General features: G+C 35.0%; 1 protein-coding gene across 1 annotated transcript in view; it reads left to right on the forward strand.

Moving 5' to 3' along the window:
• The window catches only part of LOC130668134 (tyrosine-protein kinase Dnt), a 32,890-nt gene that overhangs the window by 1,607 nt on the left and 4,327 nt on the right, over positions 1 to 26,956 (forward strand). The window contains exons 3-5 of the mRNA XM_057470247.1: positions 19,549 to 19,676; positions 25,333 to 25,742; positions 25,911 to 26,096. Of these exons, the coding sequence (XP_057326230.1) occupies positions 19,549 to 19,676; positions 25,333 to 25,742; positions 25,911 to 26,096 (724 nt within the window). The remainder of the gene's footprint in view (positions 1 to 19,548; positions 19,677 to 25,332; positions 25,743 to 25,910; positions 26,097 to 26,956) is intronic.

Here is a 26,956-nt window from a genome sequence, read left to right on the forward strand (position 1 = left end):
TATAAGTGCAGTTTTAAAAAATTTTTTTTTTTTTTAATTTGGCGCTTTTAAAAAACTCCAAAAATTATTAGACATCGGCTAACTTCAATAGAGTAAAAATTAATAAAATTGAATTTTTAAAAAATGCGCATTTAAAAAATTTTCAAATTAATAAGTGCATTTTTTATAAATATTATTTTTTTGTTATTTACTCTATTTATTTATAATTTCAAATTTGTCTGATGTCTGGTACATTCACACTCGTACTAATTTTTCATTTATTTCTGCGTTCAATATTATAATTTATCGATTGTTTTTATTTATAACATGCACGTAAATATAGAATTTGACTTTCGTGTTACACATAATTACAAATATAAATTTGAGTATTTAAAGGGACTGATTTAAATAATTTTTAGTACGAACTTATTTTCGTTTATTTAAATAATTCATCTAGTAGTGAGCAGTAGATAATTTATATCTGTGAATTTTAAATTTAAATTCTCAGAGACAGAAATACGATGGGTTTAGATTTAAAAATATGCAAAGTTCAAATTTATCAACTTCTATGATCACCTTAAGGTTTTCTTGGTATTAGAAACTAAATTATGAAATGTATTCAGGCTCGAAAAATTTAAAAAATGGACCTCGATATCTCAAACCTGATAAAAATATTTTATTTTTTTGGAGATTGAGAGATTGTGAGAACCAGGAATTTTAGAAATTTCCGTTTTTTGTTACTCATGAATTTATTTTGGTCAAGATTAGGAAAAATAAACAGGCTCGAGCTGTGGGTCATAGTTTCAGTTTACATTTTTAAAGAATATATCACATATTTATCTATTGACTTTCAAGAAAAGCTTAAAGATTCAAAGATTTTACTTACGGTTGCTATCATGAAATTTTGTTTGACTCAAAAAAATGTTTAATCATATCTATAATACATATATATTACAAAAAAAAGATAATAATAATCTATGAAATTATTGAAGAAAATAAGATCTAGCTTTCGATAATTTGAAAATTAATGAACGCTCGGATTAAAAAAAAACGTTATAATCAAACAGAAAGTGTTAAATGTCAGTATAAAACCACAATATATAAAATGCAGTATATGTTTAATGAAAATGATAGGATGGAGACTGGAATAAACATAAATTGAGAAATTGATTATCGGATATATCAGATTGAAAGTCGATAAATGGGCGTGTGTGATGGCAGGAGGTGGCGTGAAAATGCATCACATGTGATACCACATCACAGCATAACACACATAATACGTCCATACACACGCGAAACCTGTCGACGTTTGTTCATCATTTTAAACTGGTTGACTTTCGCGACTGGAAATAATTTGTTAGCGGCTCGTTGGACCGCGAAAAATGTCCGGCTCGCTGGCCTGCAATTGCGCGCAACGACACTTAAACACTCGAATTAGCCCGTGGTTTTTACCCTCACACCCTCCCGCTGGCCCGCAATATATACGCACACATACTCATATTCATTTATCTATATACCATATATATACTCTTGTTCCACTATTTTACCATCTACGTTAACTCGGTAGCACTCTCATCTCTATATATGTATTTTATTCGTCGCATGCACACATGACATACGTGTTTGAAGCACGTGTACCCTCACTGGCAAACGCAATAATACAGACATTTGTGTGAGTGTGTGTACATATATGCACATATATTCGTATGTGGTTTGCTGTTATGTGTATTCCATGTGTCGCCTCAACTTCTCTATATCCACCAGCATATATCCGCGTCTCTACTTTTTCCTCCTCCTGCCCAGCCCTCTCTTCCGTTTCTCGGTTCGTTCGCTCGCGAATTTCACGGAAATATTAATAGAAATAGCTGGCAAGCCAAGCGAGCCTTGTATAACACACGCTTCATGGAATTCCAGTATGACGAGCATTTGACAGAATAAAAGATATTATTTTTTATTTATTATTTTCTCACTCCATTTTCCGATCCTTCATAATCTTTGTGCCTAAAATTTAATTTTTTAAATTGTACTGTGCAATAATCCCGAGTAAAGTTAAATTCACCTTTAAATAAATAAACAAATTCAATCCACAGTAGACTTGTAAAAATAAATAAAAATAAAATATTTTCCTTTATAAACTGTTTATTTAGGATTGATTGTAAAAGCTTATTCACGATTTACACAGTACAGAGTATCTGGATCTGTTATTCTCATATAAAATTGCCCGACTGGTACAGTGCTACGAACATCAATTTCAATACCTACTTCATATACACAATATATATACATATATGTATACATAGGAATATAAAACAACTAACTAGACTGACTGTACAAGAACAGGACCGCGGCAATGGTTCGCGAGCTCGCGGTTGATGCAGACCAGGTCAGGAACCGCGTTGGTCGTTTCTTTCTCTCACTTATATTCTCACTACACATAACTACAGAACACTACTAAGAAGGCTCGGCTGATGCTGGTTCAAAAAATTTACGACCCATTACTCTCGAGTTCTCGCGGCCTGCCTCGCCACCACCTACGTACGTACGTGTGTTTATGCACGTGAATATCATCTCTTACATTTGTATCCTGTACTGCCTATATCTACATGTACATACATGTACACATTACTTACTGCCTTTACTTTACGTCTGTATTTGTATTTAACCGTGCTCAATGTACATAACGACGTGTAGACGGCGATAGTAGATAATTGAAACGAGCTTTCCCTCCCCCTACTCCTCCCCCTTCCTCAAAAAAAAAGTATCTAATAAACCAGCAAATATTTAAACGTACCCGTAATTCCGATCGAAGACAAACAGCGTTAATTTTTGTTAACAATAATGTGCATTAGGATAAATCAATTAGATTCTTTGAGCACACGATAGTAAATTACTTGTATTCTAACTGACTATATACATATGTAGATGTGTGTATGTATTATAGAGTGAGGGTTTTAGCTGTTCTTGGCTTAGCTGTAGGAGACCCGGTAATAAAATATGATAACGAGGTCCTTGTTAAGCGTCTCTGGGTGCCGCGGGCCCCGCCAGGACCGGCTTTCTAGTTTGTTTAGACACCGAATAATCGTGTGCGTTCCTCTTTTATTCTTCCCTCTCTCTCTCTTTATCTCTTTCTCTACTCGTACCTTTTATTTCAGTACACACATCCTATATTCCACTCGACGCCTTCGAGTAAGCGGAGTTCTGGAGTCTCATCGGGCTTCGCATCGCTGCTCGCTAAGTTTTATTTTGTCGTGTTTCTTTGCCATGCCTGCCTTGCCTTTGCTCTTGTCTCGGTCTTATACTCTATACTACAATATAAAATAAAGAGAGATGAAAAGAATGTAAGAATCTTGACCAAGCTACGGTTCCAATACAAGGAAACTGTAGATCGGTCGTAACGATAGAATTCTCCAGGCTCCGTGAACCATATGGACCAATATAATACACAACATATACGTACATATACATATAAACCTTACCGGATCTTATTCGTTGGTGGACGCGAAAAATAAACGCGGTATAAAATTTCGCGGTTCTTTACTACCACTACTAACTACCGGTAGGGTTTCCAAGTGTTTCTTCATCTACGGGCAATCAAGTCGAGAAATCGATCTGCTATAAAAAATACTCTTTTCTTTCTTATGTTACACGACTTTCAGTTTCATGTTACATGTATATAATATTGTATTAAATATTACTCATACTACTATTATTATAAATGGAGCTTCAAGGGCGAGAGCAAAACATCATACAAATGAAACGATTGGCAGCCCATTGTCGTCCTTCAGTAAATTTACATTATTTATTCATCCATAAATTTAAGTGTATACTAGCCTACAGGTCTCCTAGTGTGACTCGATCATCTCAGTTAAATTCTCGGAGCAGTACCTACATATATATGTACAAATATTCGAGATGATAGATTACTATATTGATGGATCGTTCCTTAGTCCCAAGATTGATAATTATTTTTTCTTCAGAAAAGTTAGAACTTGGTAGCTCTAGTGGTTCTTTTTCTTCTTTAGTTTTTTTCGGAGTTACTGAAGATCGTAAAAATTCCAGTGACAAAGTAAATAAAAAATTTATGTAATTTCCATGCGATGCACGTACTTTTTATACGGCAAACTATGTCGGGTAAGGATGGGATGGGATAGGATAGTATCTATAGAACGGGCTAATAAAACTTAAACTTGCCAGTAAAGACTTCAGACAGTTACCTCACGCACAGTATCTCCACTGAGTTTAATGTTGATGATACTAGTTGTCAGAGAGTTGAGAAAGAATATCTAATTTATACGCTGGGTAAATTTAAAAATATACAAAGTTTTTAAAACGGTGGCTACCTGGATAATAATAATAATAATAATAATAATAATAAATATGATTGTTATTTCGATGAAGAGAATAAGAAAGGTAAAAGAGTTGTTCTGAATAATGGTGTGTATACAGTGATGTAAATTAACTCTTTTAAATGAGTAGTAGCAGCAGCGGATGATAAAACTATAAATTTAGTAATGTTGAAATATCTAAATGCGCTACCTAACGAGGGATAATTCATGTGAATTATAAGTTGAAGAGAGCGTAAAATCAATTTTAAAGAATGAGAAGTCACGTCCATTAGGAAGTTGTCGAGACAGGTCGTCGTCTCATATTTTTTTTTATTCCCAATAATATTCTTTTTCTTTTGGACACACAATTTTATCTCTAAGGACTCTCATATAAGCACTTCGAGACACGTATAGTCGACACCACTGTAGATAAGATAACTATTAAAATTAACCATCATTTTTTTTTTATTACATATTATAATTATTATTACAACTCAGCAGTTTTTTTTCAAATCACGTTAAACCTCTTACTCAGTTTCTGCTTACGTTTGCGATATTTGATAGATTAAAACTCTAATACTTTCAAAATTTTACGGAAAAAAAATATTATTTTTAATAATAAATTATTCAAATTAAATGCGAGCTCAATAATTTATCGTTTTTTCACAATCCTGAGCGTTGAAATTAAATATAAATATATGTAAGATTTATCAGAAATTTATAGCCCCTATGAAAAATTCAAAGACCGATACGCGAAAGTCGTAAAAATAAAAAGAAGTTAATTTAATGAGGATCGTTTCTCAAACTCGGGAAAGGTCAGCGCAGTCATAGTTTATTTAAATCCGCGACCCTTCGATCCTAGTGCATACCATAAACCAAGACTTTAGATCATTTATGTATACACATATATAACTTAAAAATAAAATAAAACTCGTGATTAAAGTGGATGATAAATTTAGTGATGCGCAAACTCGCAAACTACCTTGACTACTACTTATAATAAGAATGAAGGTTCGTGTATATCATTGCATCGTTTATAATACAGGCGAGCAAAAATTAATATAGTATCCAATTTAGGGCCGTCAAACCGGACTCGTTGGACCCCGAGTGCCTCGATGCGAGTAACATGACCGACCACTAAAGACACGGGCATCAGCTGTCACGAGTCCGTGTCAAAACACAAAAAATCCCACTTGCTGTTGGTAGCAAGGCAGTAACTTGTGTATACCAGTGTAAGCTTCATCACTATATTGCGCGGTGTAAATCAGGCTTCATGTTGTTAAGGCCCCGTTCTCCCTTCCACCGTCCGAGTGTTCTTGGGCCCAGCCCTACCTTACTTACATTTCTACCTAGTTAGAGCCTGACAGGCCCCCATCCTTTCTTACTCTCTCTCTGTCTCTCTCAGCTCCACGGTGGTAACACATATACAGCGGGGTCGGCTCAAAGAACCCGACGGGACCCCGTGAAAACGTTTTATGCACGGACTACAGTGGTGTAGACTCAAGTGGGCCTTCTTCTTCTTCTTCTCACTTTTATTATTATTATTATTATTGTTTTTATTCTCATTCTCATTTACTTCTTCTCTTTCTTGTTGCTCATAAGGTTATAACGGGATCCAATCAATTTTCTCCACTTATTTTCACTGCTTACAGTATATATGTCTTGTTATGTTAAATATTCATCCATAAACATATATTTATTACTTCAACACATTGTTTATCAAATACTTTTACGACTGCAGTCAATGACACGTTGGTACTTTGAGCGAAAAAAAATCTTTAAAAATTTATGGAAAAACTGATAGTTGTAGATTGAATTTATATCGACTTGTAATTTAAAACGGATTGAAAAAAATTTTTATTTCTATTTTATTTAGAGTCATTGAAATGCAACATGAGAATAGAATATTGCGAATAGGGAGAAGTAATTAAAAAGGTTTTTTATTTTTAACGTAAAGAGTCAAACGAATTGCGGAGCAAGGGGTAGAAGTAGTTGCATGTAGTGATAGATATATATATTTATATATGTATATATAATAGTAAGAGGAGTGAATATTTTTGCATAGAACTCTTTAATCTTCGTGACACAAAAAACTCAATTTGAATAAGAGAAGCAACCCGCGAACGAAGCATGAAAAGTGCAGTGTGTCACGTTATAGAATAGGAAATAGAAGCATTGCCCTCTCTTTACTGAGGAGAAAGAGGCAGAAGAGAAGTTGGTGGGATCGATAAATATGCATATCATGCACGTGCCAAAGTCTTTTCAAGCAAGACCAGTAAATGAGTGCCAGTGGAGATTCCATGTTTACAATCAAGCATTTCTCAGTCGTCGCGTCGTTCACTACACTCTGATATATATACATTCATATATATACATATATATGCTAAAACTTTTGCTGCTACGGGTACTACTGCTACTGGAAACGTGATGAATAAAAAGCTTTCTGAGGTACGAGGGGTGACGCAGATGAGAGTCAGGAAAAAATGTATGCTGAAGTAGGCATAGAAAAATATGTAGTGTAGGTGTTGAAGAGCGGTTTATGTTGATGAATAAAAGGCAAGAAAAATTTAAGTAAATAGAAAAAAGTAGTGGGATAGGAGGTAAATGCGCTATAATATGTAGTAAGTAAATACGAGTAGAGCAAATTTAGGCCGAGCAGTTTGTTAGGATTTAATCGTATGTGTAATTTGTTTTTTATACATTTATACATTTATACTTATATATATATATATATAGTATGATATTTCAGTCGGCGTATCGGATGTTGCGACGTTTGCGCCGCTGCTACCATCAATCTCTGACTCCTCGTTAAGAAGCGCGTGTTATGTTTTTCGCTGGTGTTAGTCAGGCATGACAAGCACGCGTACACTTGAATTTGTTGTATATAAATGTGTGTTTATGTCTGTTATAAAATAACTTTTGCGTGTGTGTGCGAATGAGCAGGCTTTGGACATTTACATCAAGACGAAAGAAACTGTACGCCAGATACGAGTAGAACCCCCGTGGATCTTCTTGTAAAAACAACCCGAGAATTCTTACAGACTTGGCATATTGTTGTTCCAAGGTGATCCCTCAGTAAATTACCATAAATAAACTCACTAATAAAAAAAGACCAGCTTAGCATCTGAAATAAATTTTAAATTAAAATAAGTCCGTACGTCTATCATTTCTACATTATTTTTAATGCCTTGTGTGCATTAAGCTTTTTATTCAATTTAAATTTTTCAAAGCAAGTCGAGTATAGTTGCTATAATTTTTGGCCGTACAAAGAAGTTTAATTGGGCATAACAAAAATATATAAACAAGTCAAAGTGGGTATAAAAGATTGAGAAGAATAAATATTTGAAATTTATAGGACATACGGGCTGTAAAATTTTTACTTGTTAAATGCCAACATTGTGTGCATGTCACATTTTATAACTAGACCCGTGAAAAATTTTAATATCCCCATAACGAAAATCCATTGGGCAAAAGAACTTGAGAGTTTCCCTTCTATTCCATTTGATTTCTAAAGCTCAGTTCAGCGTCTAGAGACAGTAGTTTTGAGTTTAAAACGAGTTTGGTCATTTTTAGTGAGTATTTTTTATATATTTTATGGCTGAGTGACCCTTCTCAAGTGTGCGGAAATACGAGAAGACAATTTTCTGGTAATATCCCGGCCCTCTCTTCTTTCTCTATAAATCGAATTGTGTAGTTCAGCAAAAGTACATTAAAGTACACAGTAGACAAGAGGGAATATAATAGAATTGACTTTAGGATTTTCTTCCTCCGCAAAGCCCCTGAGGGCAGCCTGAAAGTATATATATAACCAACTTGAGATGAGACAATCGTACAATCGTTCGTGTTATCCAGACACAGTAGGAGTTTCGATTTATCCAAAAAGTCTCCAGAGTCGCTACCAAATCCGTAATTTATTTTCAGAGTACGAAGGTCTTGTCTGGTAATTTTGCTACCACTCAAATAAACAATGGGAGAATGAATATTATTGTTGTCTGTGTGGACATATATTCATAAATATTATATACATATATTTGAGTGGTCGATGCATCAGTCGAAAGGCAACTGACGTTATTCATCAATTTCGGCTGGCCCTATCCAACTGGAAATCTTTTAATCCTCCTCAGCGTACCAACATTTTACCTGCCGTTTTATTTTGAGTGACAGCTTCTTAACGAGCATCTGCTCTCTTTGTTCTCTTCTTTTATTTCGAGGAACACTACGGTCCCATACTACACTCATACATATACATATACGTATACATATATTTACCAAGCCAAGAACATTTTTCAACCACAACACCTTACAATATTTTTCTATCCTCAAAAAATTAAATACCGTTTTAACATATCAAAGTTTATTTAATATTGAACTTTTTTGTCCGCTAAAACACTTGTCCTGCACTACTCGTAACTTAAAAATTTTCAAACGAACAAATAAAGACTTCTAGGGAACTCTGGCATATTGTTATAGTAACGTCAGTTTGTAACCTGAAAATATTTATTTTACCATCAATTTATAATTCTAAACGATGACTACGCATTATAGTTGAAATAACAAATTTTTTGTAAATATTAATATATATAAGTAAACAAGAAGACTTTTGAAACCTGGTCCTGGCGTGTTGACTCTCATAACAGCGAAGGCCTAAAAAAATTTAACGACAACATGTTTATTTATCGATCATTTTATAATTCTACAGCATGACTTTGACTTTGAAAGTTTAAAAAAAAAAACCAATTCCAGTTATCTCGCAGAAGAATTTTTTTTTCCATTTTCTAAATGGAGAGATGATTAGTAAAAAAAAAACATAAGAGAGCTTATCGTGTCTAGCCCCTCGACATCTCTCAAGATCACGGTGTGCGAGTGTCTCTCCGTAGCCCTGAGGACATTTTGAACAACTTCTATGCTATTCGTTTTCCTGCAAAAGATTTCCAAATCTTACGAATAACACGAGTGTCTCCAGGCTTATCATGGGATCGGCGCCAACGCCATCAGCCCGATGTAATGTAAAGTAAAGAAAAAAAAGGAAATAAAATGAAAAAGGAAACGAGAAAGAGACAAGCAAGTAAGACGGGGTCGGGAATCGAGGACCCAGAAATGAAAATAAAAAAAAATATCAGATACCAAGTGTGTCTGGATCAGCTTTGGGGATCTTGGCGTAGTTTCTCTCACGATAGGGGGGCCATGTTAGGTTTTCTGTGGTCGCTTTAAAGTCACTCTCGATGACCCCGTGGGGCCTGCTGTTGCCGCTGATGCTGCACTCTCTCTTTACTCGTAACTACGCCGGGGACAGAGGACCCAAAACGATTTTGGTGATAAATCGTTCGCGACGTTTCGTCCACTCGTCTCTACGGGGTTTCATTTCATTTTATTTCATTTAACCTTCCTTACTTCTCTCCTCGTCTCTTATTTCTTCATAACCACCAACGATATTATGTCTTGTCTCTACTTGACGTATTTTCAGGCCACCAAATGCCATTCCCGGAACGACGTTTCTGAATTTACTTGGTCTTCATGTGAGGTACTTTTAAATGTTTCTTTATTTTTTTTATCTCTTGCTGTTTTTGTTTGTCTCCATTCCGTGAAATTTTATTTTAACGAAATAGTCAAGTTACAAATTTTATTTTCACTTCTATTTGGTATTTAAGAACTAAACCTTCAAGGTGCCTCCCAAAATAGAGACGATATTTTCTTTTTTTTCTACACTATTTCATGTGATTTAGATAAAGATTTATCTGGCATTCGTCGTCTTTTATAGAAAAAAAAGGTAACCATAAGTTTAACAATATAATAATAACGAAGTGTACGTTTTCTGGCAGATTAACTTGCGTCTGAACGGGAGAAAATGTCTCCGTAAGGATTTGTCCGGATTAAGACACACGCGTTGGGGCGTAAAGCCCCGAATGGAAAGAAAGATTTTCCTTTTCCTTTCCCAGCATCCTCATCCTCATCCCGCAGCTCAATCTGTACCGTTTATTCAGAATCTAATGTAAGGAGAACCAAAGGCGCGAGGTAACCGTCAGGACTCTTTACCAACTGTGAATAAAGTTATATATAAAGAATGAGAGAACAGGGAAAATAATTGTAACGCAAAAGCGTCACAAAGGTCTTTTAACACGCGTGACAAATCCCGTATAATTCGGTTCCATTTTCTATTAGCATCAGCCCCCATTTACAACGAATCAGAATAGGAGCAAATCTCACTCTTTCTCTCACTTGGTATCCTGATTCGTACCCTGATGTAATTTCGGGACGAGTAGCCGATGAGTTTCGAGTGCAGCCCGATGCCTTGCGGGTACGCAACACATGGCACGACAACCAACCACGCGATGGCTCAATCAGGCTCCCATCTGTCTCAATCCCTAAACCAAAAATCGACAACAGACAATCACCACTCCATATACAGATATATACATTCATACATTTAGGGTGACCAGAGACAATATTATCTCAGAATCGCTCCCTCAAAATCTTTTCCTCCATCTCACTTGTTTAAATTTACTCTACTTATGAGTTCATGTTTCACCCCTCGTTGTCAAATAAATCCATCTACGTGTGCATTAGAATTTTCTGCGGGCGGATGTTTTATACCATCTCCTACTGTGTGCTAAGACCACGTGAAGAATATCAAATGACACTTGTCTTTAAAAAAAAAAAAAAAAACTGCTGCCTTATAAACAAACTACTACCAATTTTTTTTTTAATTTTTTTTTATTTATTATATCCGTGTACATAAATCTTTCAACAATTTAATGGAGATCATTTTTCACACTTCAATTCTCCCGAGTTTTTTTAAACTAGAAAAAAAATCATCGGCACTTAATTTTAAAATTATTTAGAAAAAAAAAAATAAAACATTTGGGAACAAAGAAAATATTGACTTTTTTTTGACTGAATGCAAAGAGACTTTTTGTTTTGTTTTTTGAGAACACTTGTATCCGACACTTGGTTTATTTACCTGTATAATTTGAGCCTCTCATTTAAAGCGGTCCATTCGTACACAAAACTTTACGATCTGCGCTCATATACATATAAATAAATATATGTACATACGGATATATAGCATATATGTGTAAATAAATGTTGCCCATGTACATGGACAAACTGAAATAACATGTACCCCGTGGCTCAACTCTTGCACCCACATGAAATGCGATACAGTTTCACGTTCGCGACCGATTTATATGTACACACATCTACCTACTCGTGATTCTCGTTAAGGTATTACTTTCTTACGTCCATTTATTCAGCCTTAAGACAAATTGGTTATCGCTTTTTCACGCGTTTTTATCCCGAACCGGTTACCTTTTATTTCTTATGACTTTTATAACGCACACATGCAAACATCATTTTACGTGTTAAAGTTAACGCAATAAGCGAGAAAACAATTTTTATAATACCGTGTATCTGGATTTTTTTATTTAAAATCATTTATATAAAGTTCACGTTTTATTGCATATATATATATATAGCAATAAGTGCTCAAAAAAAATTAGTCTCATTAAATTATTTACTCGATAACGTAAAACTAAATTACACTTAATATTTTTAGCTCATCGACGTGTCGTTCCTCAAGTAAAAAAATAATAAAAATTCTATATATATACTTATATATATAGGTATGGATGTAAATGTATATGAGAAATAAATTGTTAGAGCTTAAATATAGAAGCAATTACTTTTCTCCATCATTCTACGAGACAAATTGCCTCGCTCCCCTTTTATTTTATTTTCCTCGTTTAGTTTTCTGTTCTCTCAACTGGTACTACTGCTGTACTCTCTTAACTTTACTTCAAAACTCGGGACTCTTAAATTGGCTCAGACGATTTCTCGGGAAATTTTCCAACTAAGAAAATGCCACTGGCGTTTACCAGACCCAAGTAAAATTGATGCTGCAGCCATACTCACGGCCATTATCTGGATTTTCTAGTTTTAGTTTTGGTGTAGAACCAGGGATAATATTTATGACACGTGGATAAAATAGTGAAAAAGAATTTTCAAATTTTCTAAAAAAAATAATATATTTTAAAGTTCCTTTAGACTAGATTGCCAGAACGGATGCAGTCATTCGGGTAAAGCAATAAAAATAAAGTAATCCTCGACGGGTTTAAACGTATTTTCGTTTACTATCCTTGCGACTACAAGTTGTCGTCATACAGCAATCCTGCGGTGGAAATAGTGAAGAGACGATCGTCTAGTCTACGATCTCATAAAGTTACCCCTCAAGGTAAAGCAAAGTTAAAGGTAGACTGCAGAGGTATTCTCTGTAAGGTTTATAGGGGAACAAGAATAGTTCCCTACAAATCTCCTCCTCTCTTCACTTGCATATCTCTTATACTTCCTCCGTACATAAGGGCATGCTTCAATGACTTTTACCTACAGACATATTATATGTTTATGCATATTTTTAATCCATGTCTCAAGATACAAGAATATTAACGAGAGGAAATCTAAACGTAAATAATATTTTATCACCAGCAGTGATGAATTATTTATTAACCTCGTTTCTTATCCGATTTTTAAAAATATTTATCTATGCGAATAAATATTTAATTTACCATATCACAAAGTAGTAAAAATAATAATACGTTTGAAAAATATAATCACGTAAATAAAATTATTTTAATGTGTAATTTTATACGGAAAATTAAAGCAATTTATCCAACGGTCATCCGTAAATGGGAATGCCTTCTCGAGTGGCCGAAATACATAAAATTATTATCATCTACGGAATAAAATGATAACGTCTCTTGTGGTACATATATAATACATAACGTACACATAAAGTGAGAGTCTGATGTATGCATTGTACATTAGTGACGAATGAGGCGAGGAAAAAGGGAGGACTCGCCTCATTTCACTTATATCACCTTTCTGTGTGTACATAATATAATACGTACACACGTACACATGCACACACTCGAGTACAGTAGTACCAGCAGCAGCATATTGTTGGGGTGTGCCCGGAAGCAAGAACTAATGCGCGCGTGATATAAGCAGAAATTTTTCATCGCCACGAGGAACGAGGACTAGACATATAGTCATAGAGGTAAGGTGTGATTATATCGCTCATATCAGCATCAACCATTCCTTGACGGTATTTATTCACTTCTGAAATTCGCTCCGAGTCTCATCTCCATTCACATTTAATAATACATACTTATACTTATATTCCATTTATGTATATTATATTATTAAATAAAATATTGTAAGGGGACTATGAGTTTAATACAAGAATAGAAAGCATTGTAAACGCGCGTTCATTCGTACAAATGCAATATTGTCGTCGTTGTGTTGAGTTTCCTTGGTTTAGCGCCTTTCCATTGTCACGGCTGTCCCAATGGTCTTAGTTTTGGTCTTGGTCTTGGTCTTGGTCTATGTCTACGGCCTTAGGACCTTTATTTTTTTATCTCTCTCTCGTGTATTGTACCCCCCTTCAAGAGGGTACACAGGACTTTATTGGTACCACTGCTTTGGTATTATGGCAGTCCTGTTTTTTTCTTTTATTATTATTTTTTTTCTATTCCAGGTCAGTGTCGAGTTCCGAGACCTAAAACTAGTCCCTCGTTCTCGGCAGCATCAGGGAGTCGTCCTGTATACAGAACGTGGGTCGTGGGTAACTCACGTCACTTTGTCCCCCTGTCCGGGCCTTTTTACTTCTGCAGTCCTAAGAATTTAGCGATGCCCCTTTATTCTCTGCCTCTATTCCCTTGCTCCGCTGTTAGGGCACAGTATGGCAACCATTCGTTGATCTCCTCTTTTTTTAGTTTATTCGTACTGTACTCCCCGGGCGTCCTTTGCCCCCCGAGACTCTTTCATCCGGTTGCACATACAGTCTCCGATCTATTCTCATTCGCTTGCTCTGCTCGCTCGTCAGTTAAATTCAATGTCGTATTTTGACAGCTAGGCGACACGCTGGCCTGCGAAATTTTGCCGGGTGTTTCACGCCTGAACAAAATGACACGCGTGCTTGTTTTATTTTTTTTTATTCTTAGTCTTTAACTATTAAATTATTTCAATAGGTCACACGAGAAGTAAATTATTCAGAGCAATCTCTTATAAATCTTACTCACTTTGAAAAATTAAATAAATATTTTATTTTAATTAGAGTGTAATATCTCAAGTAAACCTTTGCTTGTCACTGCTAAAAGAGGAAAAGGGTTGCGAGATAAAAATAAAGATGACAAGTATCCAGTGACGGAAGTGACGTAACTAAAGACAAGAGGTAAAAGAAGGTCGTAGAGGTCGTTGTGAAGAAGCGTAATACTGAGTAAAGGAGATGTTAGTAGGCAGTAGGGTGGTTCAAGATATCGCACCCCAACATAACTCAAGACGTAGGACATTGACGCACTGGGCCCCATAAACGCAGTGGTGAGGCCAGCGAATGCAAACAACTAAACGCAAAAGAGGCCTTCTCCAAGTGCCGCGGGCCCTCGTGACAATTGTGTCTGGCACCGGTTCTCAAGGGTCGACGCCTCCGCTGAAAGGGCTGTTTCACCTTCGTACCCAGACATCAAAGGATTTTTCTTCAACTCTTTCTTCTACCTTCTAACCCGTTTCTCTTTTTCTCTCTTTCTCACTCCCTCTACCTCCTTTTCCATCTCACTCTCATCCCAAGCTCTTTACTCCTAGTCATTCATTTACATTACAACTCCTCCTATTTTTTTCCTCCCTGTTAACATTCCGACTGGCTGACTTTACATTTGTACTCGTTTTTATTTTCCTTTTTCATTTTACTTTTTTTCTACTTTTCGAGTGTCAGAGCCATGGTCAAGAGAGCGAATATTTTTTACACACAAGTTCCGACTTTTGAAGCAAAGGAGAAAAATATGAAGAAAAAAGTAGAAAGTAAAAAAAAAAGTCTTTGCTGTTACCACTTTGGAGTCTAAAGCACACACTTCCTTGACTCTATCACTCACTACTAAGTGCACCGGCACACTCTTTCATAATTGCACAAAAGAGAAAAGTCAAAGAGACGACATCGTAACAGTAGTTGTAGTATTATATATGTATGTATGTATATACGCGATGCATCTCTATTTCATCAACTCGAGATATGCTTAAACAGTCAAGAGTTAAAAGTTGTAAGAGTGTATATGATGTAGAGTACTTAGTAAAGCTGGTAACGAGGTCAAAATCTCTGTCGGCGTGTCAGTGTACAAACGAGTCGAGTTGAGACTTTATAATATGAACATAACACTAAGAAGTAAAAAAACTTTCCTCAAATAATGAATTTAATTTAATCTAGAGATTCGCGGCCGGTTTCGCGGCATTCAAATAGTGCTTCAGAAGTTAACTCTTAAGAATCTTTTGCATCCACTTTTTTATTTTTTAAATACATAAAAGTGAAACTAAATCTTCAAAGCCTTTTTATTTAAATCACAGGTGAGGTATCCGTACATGTATTTATACTCCCCCACGAAAATAAAATTATTTAGCACACAATTATAAATTTTTATACCAAAGAAAAAATGAATAAATGCAAAATGTCAAGTTGTGAGGATAAATAAAAGATTGTTTGTACATAAACGAATAAGTCAATAGGTCGTGTGAGCTGGATATCTGATGAGCAAAGAGCTTCGAAGCCCACGATACAAACTATAAATAAAAATAAAATACATAGCATGAAAAAAGTTAAATAAAGGAAAGGGTATAAAGGTTACAAAGAGACACAGCATAGCAGTGAACCCTTGTATTGAGTTAACAGCATAAAGTGTAGGCAATGTAAGAGATCTTACAGTACACCAGTCCCAGTCTCAGTCTCAGTCTCGGGGTATTGTTTCAGGTGATTTAAAAATCTTCTCGTGGCTCGTTAACCTTCCTATCCGGACTATCGGATCCCCGAGGCCGATAGTCCGGCTGCGCTGTAGCCTGCAGCCTGTAGCCGGATAGAAACAACCAAAGGTACCAACGAGTGCAAGGGGACTTTCGTGTTACACGTGCGGGAGACCACTGGGCATTTATTCTGCCCCTTGGCCCAACCTTTCCTTACTCATACAACAATTTTTTTTTTTTACTCATCTCTTTGTCTTAGTCTTTGTCTTGATCTTGGTCTTGGTCTTGGTCTTGGACTCTGGGTACCTTTACCTGCTTAACTTGTTTACTTTTCAGACTTGTTGGTTTTTTCTGTGTCCCTTTTGCCCTCCCAGGATCTACGGCTTCCGAAGAGCCCACAGCCAACACTCGGCTCTGTACACTCCACAAGTTGACCAACTTTTGCCGTACGCCAGAAAGAGACTTATTGATAGGCTGTACCACATAAGATCCTATCGGTATAAAGAATCACGAGATGCGATGAGAGCCTGGCTTAAACGTTTGGGCATACTTGTGGGTTCATATTTATTATCGTCAATACTTTGATTTTATCTTTGAGGAAAAAGTTTTTTTTGCGGTGCAAAATTTTAATTAGCAAATAGTTTTTTTTAAATTTATCAAACGAATTATAAATTTATTTTTTGACAGACAGTTTTTTTTATGGGAGGGAAATAAAGAAGGCAATATTTTAAAAATAATAAAAAAATCATAAACTATTGATTTTATAACCGAGCAGTAAAAGAAATATTTAACGACATCGGTGCACTGTTGCTGGTCACGAGACCGTGCTGAGAATGGTGGTCGTGTTGGTGGGTAGTAGCCAATCGTGGATTCCTTTTATTCCTTTACTTTTATTTCTTTTTTTTTTTTTACCTATACCTGCATCCAGGATCAGCGAAGCATTGGCTCCCGAAAGACCCCGAGACTCCTGAGAGAATACATACGGGTAAAGAAAATAAAACGATAAAAAAGGAAAATAATACACATCCAAGTTTAGGTGCACACGTTGTGTATCCCCAAGACTCAAGACCCAAAGTCCAACTAAAGACCCAAGACGTAAGATCGTGTTCAGCTGTATTTTACCTTCTAAAGTCTCATGGGTCTTCGTGTCGAACAACACACCTGTCAAACACGTGGTCCAGCATCAATTCTATGCCACCAACTAAATTCAAAGATGTTTATTTCCCGTGTACATCAATCGTCGTGGGACATTACTCTCCCTCGAAAAATAAAACTACTAAAATAATAAAAGAAATAAAATAAATATTATTACCTAACGTTCATATCAAAATTATTATTATATATACAGATATAAATAAATTGGGTATAAAAATAATTTTCTCATGTACAAAAAAATTTTTTTTTTTTTTTTTACAAAATAAAAATAAAAAAGCGAAGCCGTTTTATTCGCTTTTGATCCAACCGACCGTATCGCTTTTCATACCACGAATATAATATGTACTTCCTTTCATACATACTCTTCATACATTTTTTTTCTTACTGTACCGCTTTCCCTCTACTCGTCTATAATAAAAATCTATATAAAGATGACATATTCACACACAGAAGTTTTATATAATAAATGTATGAAGGTGTAGGTGAATTGAGGTAAGAGTAAACTCGAGAGCGATCTGCAGCACAAACTTAATTTAACTTTGAGACCTAAAAGAGCGAAAGCGAGAGCAAGAGCAAGAGAGAGTGGGTTAGTAAATAAGAGAAGGTGAGATGGAAGAAGCGAAAAGGCCTCGACGTGCACCCGCGCACGTGAACAATGAACAAAGCTCCGCGCTGCCGACAATGGACCGCTCTACTCTTCTCTCCCTTTTCTCTTTCTCTCTGGTAAAATATCCTCAGCGAGTTTGCACATTATTATCGATACTACCGATCCAACTTTGCGCCGCGTATAGTCTGCAGCAGCCGCAGTCCAACCGCAAGAGCAGGAGATCCGCGGTTTCCCGCTAAATTTCCGCAGGTACTATACTTCCACTCTCGCCAGTGCGCTTCTGCCTTTTCAATTCAAAAAGTTTATATCGAGTACTTTTAGAGACAATAAACTATTGTCATACAATATGAAATGGTAAATAATAAAATACAAATAAAATACGTTACGTTTATTCTATTGAAATATTTTCTATTCAACTTTTTTAAAAAATATTGTACGTCACTTGAATTCTTTTATCAAATTTCCATTCCTATCATTTTTTAAAAAATAATTTAAGAAATTGACGTGTCCTTAATGAATTAAACTCCCACACACAAAATAAAATAATAATTCGATAAAAAAATAAGAAAACCAAGGGAGTTTTGGTTGTTAAATCGTGATCCGAGACTTAACTCGGTCTACCGGGAACGGAGAACCGAAGTAAGGACAATGGAAGCAAGTGAAGCAGGATCTAGTAAAATAAGAGTGTGCACATGCACAATACAAATAAAAATGAAAGAAAAAAATGAGAGAAAAGTGAGTCACGCTCGCCTCCGCATGTGCGATACGAGCGATATCCGATAGGACGATACGAGAAACCAGTTACCAGTTACCAGTACAATTTCCAAGTGAGCTGATCTGAATCGTAAGCTATAAGCTGCTATAAGCTCTCATCCTCTTGTCCATGTACACTCCTCTGTTCTTCCTACACATCTTACACTCAACTCCCAGCCACTACTGGAACTCGGGCTCGGTAAATAAACCTAAAGAGGTAGAAGACCATCCGCGGATCTAAACAGTGCCTCCATCCAAGATCCTTTACTTAGCTTACACTCTACACCCCACATTCTCGCTTTGTTTATTTTTATCCTACTCGCAGCTCTACTTCATCAGAATCAGAAGCTGCGATATCTACTAACAATACACCCGCCAGTCACGAATCCTTTACTTCCTATTGTGTATTTTGTTGTATTTCCACTATTATTTCTATTCTCACTTGTATTTATCTTTTTTCGCACCTCAATCGCCTCTATTCAATATACATATATATATATATATATATATATATATATATATATATATATATATATGTATATATACCACTCAACTCGACAGAATGTGAAGCAAGTAATCGAGCCTTTTAGATATCACCGAGTTTTTATCTTTTATTTTATTTTTTCACACACTATCGTGACCCCATACGGAACATGATACTCAGCTTACATACATCGACATTTTAAAAAGTGTCGTGTGTCTTTAGACACAACGTCCGAGTGTTTTTAACACAAAGAATTTCATGAGGACGATAAAAAAGCAACTTGATTGCCTGTTATTCAATAAAATAATCGCCAACATTTTGTATGTCGTAAAATAAAATGTCAAAAATAATTACCGCAGATCTTATTATAAAATATATTATATACTATAGTAATAATAATAATCATAATATAAAAAATCGTAGATATAAAATTTGAGGTTTTAAAAACTTTTTTTTTCATTCTGTTACAGGCCTACAGGCAGAGTTATTTTACGTAAGAGAGGGAGTTATAAATGAGTATGCCATAAAGTTTGTCGTCCCTGTACCAGCCCAGGTCCATAAGCTTCATTTTACGTGGGAAAATCTCGCTGGGAGACCAGTAAGTTTATTTATTTATTTATTTTTTTTAATTTTTACTTTATCTAAGTACTAAACAAGTTTCTTTAACGATAAACTTTTAAATGAAAATCTTGGAAAAACAATTTGAACGTAATTTAACTCCGCAAACGAGAATAACCTTCACGCAAAAAAATAAATGATAAATTTTATTCGGATTTTCAAGTATACTACTGTTTGAATTAGTGGTATACTTATAGCTGTAGAAATAGTGACTATCCACTGATTCGCAGTGAATTTCACTAATTCATTTTTAGAGTGGAAATTTTAAATCAAATCTTTTTCTTATGGAAAAATTCCAAGATTTCATTGATAATCATTTTCTTAGACGAAAAAAGCTCACACGCAAAAAAATAAATGATAAATTTTATTCGGATTTTCGATTGATTTTTATTGTTTGAACAATAAACCCGCATCCAAGAAGGTAATTCATGAATAATATAATATTGAAAGCGAAAAAGTATAAGAATGATTCTCTAAAATATATTGATATGAAAAAAAAAAAATAGTCACTCTTAGTTTTTAAATTTTACTGTTTAAAATGATAAAATACGTCATCTTGCCATATAGATATAGCCGCGCATCAGTAATACTTTAGGTTGATTCTTTCACATACATTAAAAGCTTACAAACACAAGTAAAATATTATTGTTTCAAACTACAAAAACTGATGCGCTTAAGATATACTTTTTGACAATTTCAAGAAAGTAATAATTATATACCGTTGTACATAAAATCAATTGTTCGACATTAAAAATTTTATTTATCATACCGAATGTTTTTTTACTTTTTTACTATAAACTTAAATGTTCCAAACATCGAATGTTGAAGCTGAAACGTTAAATTATTATAATTTCATTTATTTATCTACCAAACAGTAATTTCTATTACTTGTAACATGATTTATTTACATGTAAACTTTAAATTTCAATATTTAAATTAAGATTATTATAACATATTCAATAAAACCACGAAATTACTGTTTGAAATGATATTAAATTGTGACCACATTCTAAATTTTTAGTTATCAATTACTAATTTTTATAATTCATTTTTTTGCGTGTTCTTCTTTTTATGTATTTTTGGCTTTTAATTGAACCGTTAGTTCATTAAAATTCGATGTAAGATAAAAATACTAAAACATATTTCATTGGACGAAAAAAAAGTTATAAACAAATCATAAATAATCGAGGATAGTAGGCTGACATGTGAATTAAATTCACAGTGATCGTTCCACTTGCCTGGACGGCTTTTGATGCTTCGAAATGAAACCTCCTGTACATTCTCTAGTAATATATATGTAAAATATGTAGCGTACGTAGTACATAGTAGTGATATTAAAAGCTCCGGTTGACTGGTCGTTCGTTGTTATTCGATCCATAAATATGTGAAACATATATATGCATATAGATATATAGATAGATAGTCACTCATACTTTAACACTGTTCTCTTGTTACAATTCGATTTCTCTGTTCGTTATTTACGGTCATAGTTATATTAGCTTTTGCATTGCATTAACCAGCTTGACTAGTCAAGCATGTCCATTCATATCATATTACGCTATTTCTACTACTGTATCATAGCCATCACTTTACATTTTATTTATTTCTCTCGGCTTTTTTGTCAGTAGTATGCATTTATACAACAGATACTAGTGGATTTTAAATTGCTATAAATTTTCGCTGAATGTAGGGTGACTGAGCCAGCAAATGAACGCTTAACCAGTGAAAGAACGCTTGTATTTTTCAATACTTTAGTATAGAAGGGTGCAACAAAGTTAGAAGAAGATATAAAAGTTGTCAATCAAACAGCAATGAAGTATTTTTTTATGGAATTGCGATTAAAGTCTAAATGAAGTTCATTCACTGGACCGATCACCATATAAATATTTTATATTTTTTACAGTGCATTTTATTCATAGGACGTAATTTCGCAGCAACATTTTTCTTTTCATACTCACAGTTTATCGTTATGATCCTTAATTGTAATTTTAAAAGACCGCTTTGAATTTTATTGCATTTGCCATAGAGTAAAAAAAAATTGTTGCTGTAAAATTAACGTCTTACATACCAATGACGGGGTTAGAAAGTTTTAATTTATTTGTCAGAGCTTAGTAATTATTGTGTATTTAAAATAAAGAAAAAAAAACTAAATAAAGTAAATGAAGATAATGTAAGTAAATGAGACAGTAAAGGTGAGGCTAATGTAGCGTAATTTAATATAATTTAATGTGAGGTGGAGTGTCCAGTATATATACATGTATACTAAACATAACACACATGAGAATGGTAAGTATGTGACATGTGGAGTGTGTCGGATTGACTTGTCTGATGTGTTGGGAGGGCGCGGGCTATCAACGCGTGAAGAAACGCGAGGGTTTGTGAGTACGACAAAGTGCCCGAACCACTTCTTACTTAGTTACTTATTTCTTATTCTTCTTCTTCTTGTTTCCCTCCTGTGCTTCTACTTCTACTCGTTCTTGTTTTCGTCTTTAGTTGATGCACTCACGAGTCTCTTGTCTCTTGTCTCATGTGTGTCTCCTTGCATTTTCTCGTGGCGCGAACTTGACTCGTATGGGATACGGAGTAGGAGTGCATACTGAGAAAGAAAAAGTAGAGAGAGAGGGAGAGACGAAAGGTAAGGATGCGGAAGGCTGTCTGAAGACTGCAGACTGAAGAAAGAGTGACGGCCCGTGCCGCGACATCCGTCACCTCGCGACAAAACCCAGTCAGTCCCAAGTCGCTTTAAACGAATCGACCTGTCTATCAAACTGGACCGTGTCTTTTTATTCTTATTCTCATTCTTTCTCCTTAATCTTGTTTGTCTTTGTATCCTCATCCTAGTCCTTCCCAAGGGATTTCGTTTATGTTGTTTGTACAAGCAATGGAGATCACTTTTGTACGTCAATTCACTGACATACGAATAAAAACATTCGTTTGACGGCAAAAACTATTTTGTTCTGCGGGTTTATACTGACAAATCGTCTCATTAAATTAAAAGATTTTAAGTAACGATTTGGGTAAAAATATAACACATTTTTTTTTAATTTTATGTAAAATACATTAATATAATTCTGATTTTATTTTTTTATCAATAAATTCAATAAAATGAATATTGACTCAAATGAAAAAAATTAAAAATTCCATATTTTATTAAAAAAAAAATTTATTACATTTAAAGTGAATGAAGGCCACATTAAATTTCGAGTAGTATTTTAATAAATATCAATTGAATATAACATTTTAATTAAAAAGTCTTTTTATGTAATACTATTAAATTTACTCGTTTTAATTTAATTTAATACTGATATTATAACGGTTTCATTATATTATATTTCACAAATATATACTAGAGTTTTGAATTATTAAATGATAAAATGTTTGAAAATAATTTATAGATTGAATAAAAATAAATAGATGGAGGAGTAAATTATATTTATTTATATTAATTACAGTTTTCTTAGATCATCGCGTAGTGAAGAAAAAATAGTTAAGGTAGAAGCAGATTAAATAGTTAAGCAAAGAAATATCAGATGTAAAATATTGCTTTTAGTTTTTCTTATATATATATATATAAATTTATAATCATAGACATCTGTAGTTGTATTGAGTGTCGAAGTATTATATTATATAGATTGTAAGGATGATGATAGTTGTAAGGAGAGCAGTATAGAGTAGAGTAACCATCACGAGACTGGAATGTTGATAGTAATGCGCTGGAGGCTGATTATATTACTGCGAGTTTCAAAGTATCAACCAGTGTTGATCGACTGCGAATCTTTTATATTTTACTTAACCACAGGCTTTGTAATCTGCAAGAAATCTCGTGCTTCACATTTTTATTTTTTTTTTTTTCGCTTTGTACATAATGGGAGACAAGATAAAATAAGGAAAATATTTATTTTATTAGTAGCAACCCGGGTCAAAAATATAACTTGATTCGATTTGCCGATGATTGTTAGATATCTCGACTTTTTCGAGTTAAATTAAATTTTTGTCTATTTTTGGATTTTTTTTCATTTTAGTTTGAACTTATTCATCTTTACTTCGAGCACGACAGTCATTCACTTTACTTTTGACTTTTTCGCTTTATAATTTAAGCCGAATAAGTCTAAATTAAGTCAATGTCGACTTGATTTTGACTTTTTCATCGTAAAATTCAAGTCTAAACTAAGTCAATTTCGACTTTGTCGTCTTAAATCGTGACTAAGTTAAGTCTAAACCATGGCAAAAACTCAATGTATGTCATACCTCCGTAACAAAAGTCGAGTTTGTTGCGAAAAATCGCTCTAAATTTCGACAGTAAACCAAGTCTATATCAAGTTTTATTTTTGACCCGGGAAAACATCCTTATTGTACACGTAGAAAAATTTTTAGTAAAAATCACCCAAAAAGTTTAATACTGTGAGGAAATGTGGTAAATATCTAAATTTTTCCCATTCATATTGTAAAATATCCCATACAGGAGCTGCCAGAGTTGAACAACAGGCCCCTACTTGGCCCAGCACTGGGGAACCTAGCTTTGGCACACCTATATTGGCCCAGGCTTGGGCCAGGACTGGGTAACCTAGCCTTGGCCGTCCAATGGCAAGCCAGACTTGGGCCAAGACTGGGTAACCTAGCCTTGGCCGTTACAATGATTACCCGGGATTGGGCCAAGACTGGGTAACCTATCCTTGGCCGTCCAATGGCAACCCAGACGTGGGCCAAGACTGGATAACCTAGCCTTGGCCGTCCAATGGCAACCCAGACTTGGGCCAAGACTGAGTAACCTAGCCTTGGCCGTTACAATGATTACCCGGGCTTGGGCCAAGGTAGGATTACCTAAGTTTGGATATACCCATGGTTTATACAAGTAGATCATATAAATGTACCAGTTCAACGTTAGTAGGTTCGTCCAGTAGCTACCGTTCGGACCCAGTAATCAGAAGGACGGCAGTTCGCGCTCAGAGTCCAGCAGAATTTCCACCGAGTTTTTTTCACATCATTTACCTCCCTTAAATAATTAAAACGTTAATGATCATATTGATCATGAATTCTACGAGGTTAATAATAATAAATTTTTTTTAATTAAATTTATTCGTTTCCTGGAAGCCTGGGTCAGGTCTGGCAACCAAGCATGGGCCAGGTCTGGTAACCAAGCATGGGCCAGGTCTGGCAACCAGGCTTGGCCCGAGATTATCATTCCAGGCTTCTACCAAAGCTGGGCCAAGACTGGCTTACAAGCCTGGCCCAAGGTTCTACAAAGTTGGGCCAAGTCTGGGCCAAGCTTGGCCCCGTGGTACTTTCCTCTCTGGGATACTACTCGGTAGCATGTAAATGACGTGCAATTTCTACTAACAACATAGTAAAAATTTAGTTACTGGCTAAATGTTCTTACAGTACCAAATTTTATGGGTAACTTTTACTCAAAAATTCTCTGCGTGTAATATTACATTATTTTCGATGATATATTTTTATAATCGTATTTTTTTCTTATAAATTTTCATAAGATAAACATTAACATAAATTATTATCAATTAATTATAATTTATAACATTAATATTTAATAAGTCGCTCGAAAAATTAAAATAAATCAGCATATCCTGGAATTATAATTACCATAAATTTTTTGACATACTTTTTTTTTAAACTTGCAGCTGCCGTACACGATGGCAGTAGACATCAGTAATCCCTCAGCCTTGAGTAGTTCTTTAAATATTTCACAAGTGGGTGAGATCCCCGTGGGAGGATTGCAGACATGGGCGCTGGCACTACACTGCGGACCATATGACGCCGAAGTGGATTTATCTCTACGTATCAGCGTCGCCCAAAACCGTCGCAACGCCACCACCCTGGAGGTTCGCCGCAAGAAAATTTGCCTGAAAGACAAAAGCGGGTACCCAGCACCCGAGGAAGTTCTCGTGGCAGCTTCTGGTTCAACCTCCGGCGGTCAAATTTTTTACGCTGCCATTGGATGCGCTTGTGCTTTTATCGCCGCTATTTTTGTTCTCGTCGGCGCTTATTATGTTCGTGATAAGAAGGCCCGTCGTCACCGCGATCCACTGCAGTAAGTAAATTTACTCTGGTTAATTGAAATGCCCGTCTCGAGATATTCATAACAAGACAAACAATTAAATGTTTGACTTGAGAAACTAAAAAGTCTTTTAATCTTCATCTTTAACAAAAAAACTAATTACTTTTTTTTTAAAATATTTTATTATTAATATTTCCTCAGGGAATCCAGGGGTCTAAGCTCAGCCTGTAGCGTAGAAAGAGGGACAGGAATTGGACCAGCTCAGACATTTTTGTCACCGGAAACCCCACCGCCACCGTCAAGTGTTTCCGCCTCAAGTTACCGTCGACTTGACGACCGACCTAGTCGTGAATTGCATGAAAGGATACAGGAAATTACTGTTCAAAGGTAAAAACTATCAATAACAACAACAACAAAAACATTTTTTTTATTTAAAAAAAAATAATTGCAATAATTATTCGTCCACTTGACACACATCCATTCACTTTGACGTCTCTGTTCCATTTTACAAGAATAAAGAAAATAAAGTTAACGAGAAGCACTTGGCTGGAGAGGCTAAAAAGTAATTAAAATAAAAAAATAAAAGAATAAAAGTGACAAAGACAATAAATAAAATGATCTTTGATCTTGTATTGTGTTAATAATAGATTGTAGGTCGAGTGGACGATACTTTCTGGGTAATATTTTTTACTGATACGGAAAACGGGTGAAGTGATAGTCGAGAAGTCACGTACGGAGTTTATATACTGGGCTTAACTGGCTACATATGCCACTCGAACTGGATTTTATCATGCAATCGATCGGCATACGTGTTCAAGTCTCTGTATTTTATGTTATTAATAAAATTATATAGTAATAATTATTATAATAATGAATGAGTGAATAAGTGGTATGTAAATTCAGCAAACGCGCAAAGACGGAGGAGTGTCACATTTTAATTTAGCTTTGACAGCTTTGCTATTATATATTTATGCTGTATAAATATACTTGCTGAGTATATATACTGTAGTATAAATTAGCGGTAAGGACGATTGTACAACGAGAAATGAGAACGGTACTGCCTACACCAGACAAATGTGTTGATACATTATTAACTTAAACACGCCCTTTTTACGTACGTTATACATTTAATATATATATAGACATATAACTTTGCTGGAGACTTAAAGTTTGGAATCATACGTTCCTCATGTCTTGGAATCGTACCACGTTTCTCATGTCTGGAGTAATTAAGATTGATGTGAAAT

This window comes from Microplitis mediator, chromosome 5, assembly GCF_029852145.1.
Source record: "Microplitis mediator isolate UGA2020A chromosome 5, iyMicMedi2.1, whole genome shotgun sequence".
In the NCBI taxonomy this organism is placed as follows: Eukaryota; Metazoa; Arthropoda; class Insecta; order Hymenoptera; family Braconidae; genus Microplitis; species Microplitis mediator.